Source organism: Hydractinia symbiolongicarpus, chromosome 10 (genome assembly GCF_029227915.1).
Source record: "Hydractinia symbiolongicarpus strain clone_291-10 chromosome 10, HSymV2.1, whole genome shotgun sequence".
Classification (NCBI taxonomy): domain Eukaryota; kingdom Metazoa; phylum Cnidaria; class Hydrozoa; order Anthoathecata; family Hydractiniidae; genus Hydractinia; species Hydractinia symbiolongicarpus.
This window is the reverse complement of record NC_079884.1, coordinates 21,586,805-21,596,519: the sequence shown is the minus strand read 5'-3', so window position 1 is coordinate 21,596,519 and position 9,715 is coordinate 21,586,805. Positions and strand designations below refer to the sequence as shown.

Below are 9,715 nucleotides of genomic sequence, written 5' to 3'. Positions count from 1 at the left end.
ATTGCGTAGTTTAGACAAGACCCTCCTCTCGTCCCAGACTTCTGAATAACATTAGTTTAATGCGGCATAGCACATGCAGTACAAAGCATCTTTTCGCAATTACAGTTCATATTCAAACGCACAGAACCTCCAACTCGTCCCCCGGGCTTATTTTCTACCTCTGATAATCTCTGGCGGCGAGGAGAATGTCAGGAAAAAAATGAGCATTATGGACGACGTTTGATAACATCAGCATTAAACTACTTTAGTTTGTTTTCAACAAAACTGGGATGGACCCTGCCTCTGTCCCATTTCCATCGGACAGACACAGGGACCTTGTGTTTATGGTTGTTCATAGAATTATAACTTTTTTATGTTTATAAAACTTACAAAATTCAAAAATACTATTTTATATTTAACTCAGATAAATTAGAAAAATATACAAATTTAAGTATACACGCGATTGTCGTTACCATTTTTTCGTATGGAAGTCTTTAATATAACCCACGCGCTCGTCCCAGCCTCTTCTGCAGTGTTTGACAATCCACTCATGCTCATCGTCATCTGCAGCAAAGAAAAACACAGATCATCCACACTACGATTTGGCTAATTCTCCTCCCTCCCCTTGTCTATGCATGTGCTTAACAATCCCGATGTTTTACAGAAAAAAAATCATGATTACTATTTAACTCTTGAAGCTTAATATAGCTTATTATATAGCTCTTATTACTGTGCACTAACAAAAACACCTTCGAGAAAGCATACACTATATTTTAAGTTAAAATAAATACAAAATACACAAATTTGAAATGGAAAACCAACATACCAGCATTTCTTAAAAACTTGTTGTTGTAATCAGACACAATATGAGTCTGAGGATCGTAAAACCCATCACCACAATCATAACATCTCTTTGGTATTTCTCTGGGTGGCACAATATTTGTTAATTGGGACTGACCTAGGTGAATAAAAAAACGAATCTTACCGTGGTCTGATATGGAAATCATCATATTAAATGCTTATTATACTTGCAGCCTAAAGGTCGTTGACCTACTTTGATTTTCTCTGGCATAAAAAGTTTAATTCAGAGCTTAGAAATATCAATGCTTTTCTAGTAAAGGACGAGATGAAAACGGTGAATCAACACTTTTATCGTTAGCCGAACAATTCTGAATATCTGTTAATTTATAATTCAATAAATGGCTGTGAAAAAGTAGTTTAGATCAAGAAGAGAATATGAAAGTTGTCATAGTATTATCCTTTTCATATCGTATCATAAAAATCGTTAAAATTGGATGGACGGAACAGCCCTCCCATACGATTCCCGTTTGGCTTAAGCACATTGGAAGTTTAAAGTAGATAAGTTGGCTTATATAGATATATAGTAAAAAAATGTAAAAATAGAGCAATATATCTCGTTTGATCTGGTTTTAGCTCAACTTACCGGCTGGTTTTAGGCCTTCACAAATTTCAGTGTAAAATCGTCGATCGTAACCGTCGCAATACTTCCACTCTGCATCATCAAATGTAAGTCCATCAGCGAATACATACTGACCCTGCAAAGCAAGAGGGGTTACAGAAAATCCTGGGCTACTAAATACACGTTTTTTTGTTATGAGCAAGCAAAAATTCGAAAGATTTATAAATGCAAAAGTCACAATGTGTATGCTACTGTTATGTTTGTTGAAGAATCAAATTAAAAACTGAAACGTTGCCTTATAGGATAAGGTGAAATGGCAAAAGAACAGCAACAAAACTAAATTAAGGCGAAACTTAGACAGTATGGTGGTGTAAGAAAAATGACTAATTAAGATACCCATAACATCAGAAGGACTTTCCAAAACTGAGCAGTGATATGCTTAGCATATGCTAAAAAACTCACCTGTAACTAAGTATGCTTAACAATTATGTTTATAAAAAACAGGTATATAGTTCAGCGTTGCTACAAAAAATAATTTTGAATGCCATTCAGGTAACTTTGTTTCAGGAAACAGCTTGGTGATCCCAGAAAGCATTAATTACAACATCTGATAACGCCCATAACTTGGTTTAAGTTGAAAAAAAATTTATCTGTATTGTATGCGCATCATCAAGACTAAGAATCGCTGACCCAAAATTATCCTGACGTCTTTTAAAAATTGGTATTTTTCCAAGGTCAGTGGCAAGTCTTTACGTAAACTTAAATTTCCGCTGACTTTTTCTTATCAGTGTTGCAAAAATTTTTCTGTTAAATATTTTAACTAATATTTAGAGCTGAGCCTAGAAAAATACAGTGGAAAAAAGACCAATCTTTTCACTTAAAAACTTAGACTTTTGTTCAAACAAATATACAAAGTTTTAGTCTAGACAAGAGGTTTCAAATATGCAACATAAAAACAGGCTATATCTTGGGAGGGTAAGACAAACTTACTTCAACACATAGTCCATCTTTCCACTGTCCCTTATATTTACTTCCATTTGTAAAGTACAGTGTACCTTCACCATGAAATCTAATAAGCAAGAACAAATGTTTGTAAAAAAGCAGTGAAAAAAGCATAAGGAAACTGGTGCATAAGAATGGTGAAATAAATTAAAGAGTGAAAAATAAGTTAAGAGCATATTGTAAAATGACAAGGTAATGTGAAAAACTATTATTACAATTCCCCCAAAAAGTGAATTTTTACTTCTTTACATCTGAAAACTAATCAGGAAAGAAAAATCACATTATGTAAATAACTTTATCTCTTTCATTTAAGGCATTTCGGTTAACAAAAATTAGCTACTTATACATATATATATATATTACTTACTTTCCATCCTTCATGTCACCAACATATTTGGTTCCAACTGAAGTTGGAAATTGGTAATTTCCTTTCCCTTCCAGTCTAAAAAATTAAAAAAATATTTTATGTCTGATCATAACAAAGGCTTCTACGTAAATTATGGTAGTGCAAATTTACTTTATAGCAAAATTTGACATTTTCTGTCTTTGGTAATTTTTGACTGATTGTGCACTTAAACTTTAGCACTTTAAAAAATGAATTGATTATTTAGTAATTTAGTAATATGTTAAAAATTACACTAAGATCAAACTCATTTGTTTGGTCCAGGTCTCTTTAAGCTTTGGTAATGATCTTATAATTTGGGATTTACACATTCCTTTGAAATAAAACTTCGTAGGTATTAAACAATTGCGCAAATATAACATCATTTGTGCAGCACCATTAAACGTGAAAATCCTAAAATTTAAATATATTTGGAATCAAAAGAGCTTTCTAAAAACATTTCACAAAAATATTTCTTTATATACAAAATGTGGGGTTCCTTAAGAAATCTAAAGAAACATAAAAAGTGTTTTAAAATCAGCTTTTTATACTCGCACAAGCTTATCTTTTGATACCATATCAAGTTCAACACTGCATATAACTCTGTAAGTTAAATATTATTCTTACCTTCCATTTTTATAGTCACCACTGTAACTGCTACCTGTATATTCCATTGCTTACTTCATGCTACTTATAAAAGATTAAGCAATCTCATCTAAAATAAAGTTATACATCATCATAAAATACAACAGAAAAGATACCAGTTCCCTGAAATTTAATAATAAATGATAATAAATGTGTATGCATACAAAATGTATATATATAGATCCATACTGTTTACCTACAAAATCAACAAAGTTAAAATAAACTTAAATTGAAGAACATTAACTTCGGACAAAAGTCCAGATTTTAATGTAAGAATTTTTTTTCCATAAAATAAGTAAAGAAAGGTGAATAATTTGGCAGAGTTAGGTAAGGATGCTAGGCTGGAGAGGAAGATACCATCTCAAACCCACATTTAATCCCCCTTGTGGTGGTGTTTCAATATTGGCAAGTAAAAGTTACCAAAGCCCCGGGTTAACCCAAGCCATGTGAGAGAGATTAGGGAGAGTGGACCCTAATTATAATAGACGGAGCATATCCCTTGATATTTGTGAGGCTAGCCATGTAAAATATTCACATCTATCTATCCAACATCACCTTCTAACACCTTTCACTTACTAAGCACATCATATTAACACAGATTTCACTAACTTTTTTAGCCTTAAAAGCCGAAAGTGTAGCTAGCTAAAGCTAATAAAACAAAATGATTTGTAAAGAAAAGTATGCCTAGCTAGCTATAGCTAGCTTTTGCTTATTTTTTGGATTCTAACAATCTAGCTAGTTGCTAGGTAAAGTAAACTGTTAATTTTTAGTGAAAGAAAAAGAGCAAGAGCTATAGCTAGCTTCAGTGGGATTTTAAAAAAAACAAGTAGTAGAAAACGAGAGACAGAATAGAATAGAATGAGCAAAAATTTTAATGAACAAAAAGAAAATAAATAACCATGAAAGTTTTTAATGTGTCTACCAAAACCCTTGAAAAAAAGGGAGAAATAAAAACATTTCCAAATGTGGTATTTACTCCGCCATCTTGTTGCCATAAATAAATAGTCTCGCTTATCCTATTTTCATTCGATTCTGAGTCAAATTAACAATTTCGTTCCCAGAAATTTTGGATGTCGTAGGTCAATCATTTGAGTTCAGTGTTTTGCTTTATAAAATGATATGATGACTGATGGGTTTTTTGTCTCTACTTTTTTATAATGTACTTTTTTCATGATCTGTCTGCTTAAACATGGATCACCCATGATCATAAATAAGATGGATAGGTTTTTTTACTGCAATGTGATAAAGTTGGGCCTAGCCCAGCCATGGGCAATGGGGGAGGAGGAGGGGCCTACACCACTATACACAAAAGCAATGAAAGTCTTTACCGTATCATATTCACTGTATTGGGACTAATGTGCTTGTTTTCCAAGTGGTAATCTTTTCCAATTTGGGTGGGAGAAAGCAAGTTTTTATGTCCAGGCATGTTAGCTAGCTTCGCACTTGACAGTAATCAGGGATAAACCTTTAAAGGCTAGGCTCTTTCTTTATATTCTTTATTTATAACAATTGCATAGAAGGTAAAAAGATGGGGACGCTAGGTGAAGTAAGGTCCTTTTTAGTCTCTTTGCGCAAGAAGTTATCATTACGACTTTACATATGAATATACGTCAATCAGAGGTTATCCATCTACACTCGATAATAGTTTAAACCTCAAAAATGTTTCTGTAGAAAGATGTTTCTGCTAAAAAAGACCTTTCTTCAGCAAAATTCTGCATCTTTCTGCCTGTTTGAGCCAGAAGTGCTTACCACGGAAAATGTAACATCCAAAAAGGTCTATAGGAAAGTACTTCGAAAAAGTCAATAAGCAACCAAATATTATACTTAGTTCCTACATGGACCCTTATATGAAGTTCTTCTTAACAAACATAATATATTTTAGTTGCTAAATCTGAAATGAGAATTTCCTCAAGGTGGTTTTGCTTATTCTTTCACAATATATATATATATAGCCTTCCCAGCTACATTATTTTCCATGTAATATAATGTTGTAACGTTTATGTTATTGTTATATTGGAATCATATCGGATACAAGTCCTCAAAATGATCAATCAAATAAGGCCTGTGACATAGTTAGTAAAGTTACTAAATGGCTTTGAATCTGTTTGGAAATTGAAAATGTATGTTATGTATAAGTTGCAAGTATTTATGTTATATATAGCTGAATGATTCATTTTTAACAAAAATAATTGAATTAAAATCTTGTGAGACAAGCATTTGCAAAAATTCTGAAAACTAGTTTCTTTAGGTGAAGTGTATTCAATTTTGTGTTTACATTTTGTTTTTTAGTGTCAATTTATAGATAAATATGGCAGATATGAAGGAAGCAAAGTGGTCTGTTCAAAATGGTGATTTGGAGAAAGTAAAACAAGCCTGCTCACAGTCTGGGGTATTTATAACTTTCTTTGAGAACAAAGTATTTTATCATCACCCAGCAGAAAGTTGCCTTTCCAAACTCCAAATAATTTTTTTTGAAAAGCAGAAGAGACACTGTATCAACCTTTATTAGTGTTTGATCTTAACAAATGAAACTCTTTACTTTATCGAGGGGACATGACAATGCAATTTTTTAAAAGAAAATTACTTCTCTAAATTATATATATATATAGAAAAAAAAACAGTCATTCAAAAAATGTCAAACCCCTTGCCAAAGGGATGTTGCAAGTGAACCTCCTGCGAAAAAGCAAGTTGACTTTGTATGAAAGAGTTTAAAATTCTGTTTATCAATCTTTTTATCTTTTTGAAAAATCCTGATTGGTTCTCGAAATTTTTGGCTTACAAGTATTGATAATTATGCTAATTAATGCATGACATCATGGACTAGAAAGAATGAGGTGCTGTTGTTATGCGTTTTCAATCCAGTTTGATATTTGCAACATACATAATATTAATGCTCAGTGACCCTGATTATCATTCAAACCAGCAATTGTTTCTGAGCATCTAATAGCTGATGTCATAATTCCACATAATTAGCTAAATTTTAGTTAGAGTTATATCTCCCAAACCAAGAAAAAAACTTTTCGAAAAAAATAAAAAGATTCAAAGGCAACTTTTTAAACATTTTCATACGAAATCAACTTGTTTTTTGCAGGAGGTCAGCTTAAAGACCCATCCAAAACAGTGAATTAATGAGCATGTAAGGACTGTGTCTTCATGCTAGAATGTTAAGAAATTAAGTTTAGACTATGTATATATACTCCAGAATCTCTATTTTTAATATGCAATTGTTTCATTGTGGTTGCCCCATTTTGAAACACAATTGGTGTAGAAATATGACAATTCAATGTCATTATAACGCTCAGCTGTTTTTACCTGTATCAGCTGTTGTTGAAAACAATGTTTTGCTATCAGTACATTTCTCAGTGAATTATCAATAATCATCAAGTAATTAGACTGTTATATATATATATATTTTTTTATTTTAGTTCGACATAAACGCAGATGTGGGTATGGGAAGAGCTTTGATTCATTGTGCTGCAGATTATGGACAAAAAGATGTATTAGATTATTTACTATCTCAAGGAGCAAACGTGAATGTGAGATGTCTTTTTTATATTTCTATGCAAATTCTAAATTCTGACAGGTTTATTACCAACTACTTGTAAACTGTTAAAATCCGGTAAAAGATAGTGGCTACATGAAGGGTTGCCATGGTTGGCCTAGAGGGTCAGAATATTTCCAAAATGGGTAGTTTTGGTTGTCTAAAAACTATGCAATTTATATATTATGACGTATTGTAAATGTTGCAAATATAGACATTTGTAATTGATGAATGTTTTTTTTTATTTGCATTTATAGGCATTAGACAAACATGGTATAAGTCCTCTTCTGAATGCCATTTTTGAAGGACACACCGAATGCGTTAAGCTATTACTGGAAAAAGTAAGTTTTTATACGTTTTTATAAAAACTTAGCAAGATTTAGAAATCCCTAATATTTTAGTTCACTGGTCATCTGCAGTTGTTGTCTTTACTTTCCTTACTTATGAATTCAAATGTATTGGATAAAGCATCTTTACATGTGTTTTAAAACCTATTTTCCTGTGTTAGAACAAAATACATTTTTTATCAACAATGCCAAATTTGAGCAATTGCTACACAATTTGCATAAAGCGTTTGGCAAATTATTAAAGTAACCTAAATTTTTCATGGTGCGAATTTAAGTCCTTAAAACTTCAAATGAAAGAGAATAATACACTTAAATTCAAAGCTATAAAATTAAACGCTGACATAAATAATTAGTAATAATCTGACCCAGGCAAACAATAGCTGAATCATTTTTCCTAAGTAAGACGTTTTTCTTAAGTAACTAAACAATGTTTGAAACGAAATGCAAAAAAATCAAATGTTGTGTAGATATAAAAATTTGCTAAATGTATTTCTTAAATGTTACAACATGCCATCTTTATTTAGGCGTTTTAATGTTATTTCTTGTAAGACAAAAAGAGTTCAATTCTTATAGGTTTTGTAGTTTCTTATGAAAAGATGAAGATGTAAGCGTTCAAGTTTTCTGTCTGAACTGTCGCTTTAGTGGTTGATTAGTTTTTGAGTCAAATCTTAGCACCAGCTCTCAGCATCTCGTCTCCAGCTCTCAGCATCTCGTCTCCAGCTCTCAGCATCTCGTCTCCTTAAAAAGCCTTCTATTTTAAATGAATTGGGTTTTGCTATCAAACATGTTTTTTCTAGGGTGCAGATAAAACAGTAAAATCACCAAGTGGGGAAAGTGCGGTGGAAGCTGCCGAAAAAGAAGAAATCAAAAACCTCTTACGGTGACTACATTTGTCGTAATTGACGTCGAACGCGACTGAAAGTTTTCCTCCTCGTTTTCATCGCATGTTTGGCGCAATTCAATGTTGCTTTTGTGTTCATTTACTTTGTATTTTAGTTTTATACAAATTTTCTTGTATACTTGTATATTAAAATGAAATTTCATAAAAGAAATGGCAGCAGATAAAAAAATGGAGGACGACGTCTTGTAGGTTATGATTCTCACTTCGATTAATTTCTATATGAGACAACTGAGACGTTCGATTCGTCCTTTTTCAGATAAAGACTGTAATTATTTAAAAATTCACTAATTTGAAATTATGTTTTCTCGTTTTCATGAAGAAGTTAGAACTTTTAATTCCTTTTTTTATAGACAACCTATCCTTCTTCGCCATACTTAGATATATTTTTTAATATGATTTATATGTTTTATTTCATCTATAAAAGTATACACAAGTGCAGATACAGCTTATGGGGCTTATAACATATACGCAATGTTTTCTATCAAATTTTTATTTGTATTGATGGTGGTATATGGTGAAAGAACTTATGCAAATGTTCACTACAGTGCTTGCATTTAATTTAGTTTAACCGATATAAGTTCCACTTAGAATTTGTATACTATATTTGTTGACAATAGTCTAAATTCTGTGCAAATGCGCTAAATTGACTCCACGCTGAATTTAAAATCGTCAAATCGTTTTAGCTAAGAAAATGGGGTTTTAAAAAAATTTTACTATGAATGAAACCGACAGAGATAATGCACTATCCTACTGACGCTTACTCTTACTTATAACTTACTCAAAAAATTATTGCGCTCTTAACCTCCAAAAAAAACACCAACTACGTGTAAGTTTAGATGCACTTAAGGTTTATTAAATTACTTGTTTTTTTTATACCCAAAAGAACATTTTAGCTGAGGCTCAATGCTGCCTTACTTTCTATTGCCGTTACTTACAAAGTGTTTCGTTTTTTTTGAAAATTTTGAGCCTCGTTTTGCTTATAAGACGCTGTACGGCAACCACTAAATCTGGCAACTGCAACCGTTTCGAGAATTTTTCTCGCAACAAATAACATCTCTGAAAATTTTCGCATCGCTCCACTAGACTGGTACCGCTCAGGTACACCCCCTAGTCTCATAAAAAACGGCGACACGAGCCAATTCCACATTTATTTTGGCTAAAGCCGCGGAACAACAACCCTTGCATTTCGACTTTGGACAACTTGAACCTAATAAACTTAGTAAATTTTATTTTACAGATAATTATCTGAATTTATACATCCTTTTACATATTTTCTTGCTTGAGTTCGTCTTTCTTCTTTTTACCTAGTAACAATTTAAGACCATGCGCAAAATACGGAATATGAGGACGAACATGATAATAAATCCTCCGCCCGTGCTCGATTATTTTCCTCCACCGCCTTTGACGTCTTGATTGCCCAGGTTTTATTTTTCTTCGTCCCCAAGGATCACGTTGAATTACAGCCTCGTCGTAATCTGCCAATTCTTCTTCTTCGTCG

The 9,715-nt window shown here is 32.4% G+C and overlaps 2 protein-coding genes across 2 annotated transcripts; one reads left to right on the top strand and one right to left on the bottom strand.

Moving 5' to 3' along the window:
• Positions 1-373: 373 nt before the first annotated feature.
• Positions 374-3,639, bottom strand: LOC130612380 (MORN repeat-containing protein 5-like). The gene is made up of 6 exons (XM_057433685.1): positions 3,411-3,639; positions 2,769-2,843; positions 2,390-2,468; positions 1,424-1,535; positions 806-937; positions 374-543 (listed from the first exon to the last, which is right to left on the bottom strand). The coding sequence occupies exons 1-6, from the start codon at positions 3,455-3,457 to the stop codon at positions 449-451; spliced, it is 540 nt and encodes a 179-aa protein (XP_057289668.1). The 5' UTR covers positions 3,458-3,639; the 3' UTR covers positions 374-448.
• A 2,049-nt stretch (positions 3,640-5,688) lies between these two features.
• On the top strand, positions 5,689-8,761 carry LOC130612381 (myotrophin-like). Its single transcript, XM_057433686.1, has 4 exons — positions 5,689-5,817; positions 6,854-6,964; positions 7,227-7,310; positions 8,114-8,761. Exons 1-4 carry the CDS (start codon positions 5,737-5,739, stop codon positions 8,198-8,200), a joined length of 363 nt encoding a protein of 120 aa, XP_057289669.1. The 5' UTR covers positions 5,689-5,736; the 3' UTR covers positions 8,201-8,761.
• The last annotated feature ends 954 nt before the right edge of the window (positions 8,762-9,715 follow it).

Bases quoted from the DNA above. Each gene is read 5' to 3' on its own strand.
- LOC130612380 (XM_057433685.1), bottom strand. From the start codon at position 3,457: ATGGAATATACAGGTAGCAGTTACAGTGGTGACTATAAAAATGGAAG. The intron at 2,469-2,768 runs GTAAGTAATATA...CTTGCTTATTAG, and splicing joins GGTGACATGAAGGATGGAAA to ATTTCATGGTGAAGGTACAC. The intron at 1,536-2,389 runs GTAAGTTTGTCT...CTTGCTTTGCAG, and splicing joins AAGATGGACTATGTGTTGAA to GGTCAGTATGTATTCGCTGA.
- LOC130612381 (XM_057433686.1), top strand. From the start codon at position 5,737: ATGGCAGATATGAAGGAAGCAAAGTGGTCTGTTCAAAATGGTGATTTG. The intron at 5,818-6,853 runs GTATTTATAACT...TTTTTATTTTAG, and splicing joins AAGCCTGCTCACAGTCTGGG to TTCGACATAAACGCAGATGT. The intron at 7,311-8,113 runs GTAAGTTTTTAT...TGTTTTTTCTAG, and splicing joins TTAAGCTATTACTGGAAAAA to GGTGCAGATAAAACAGTAAA.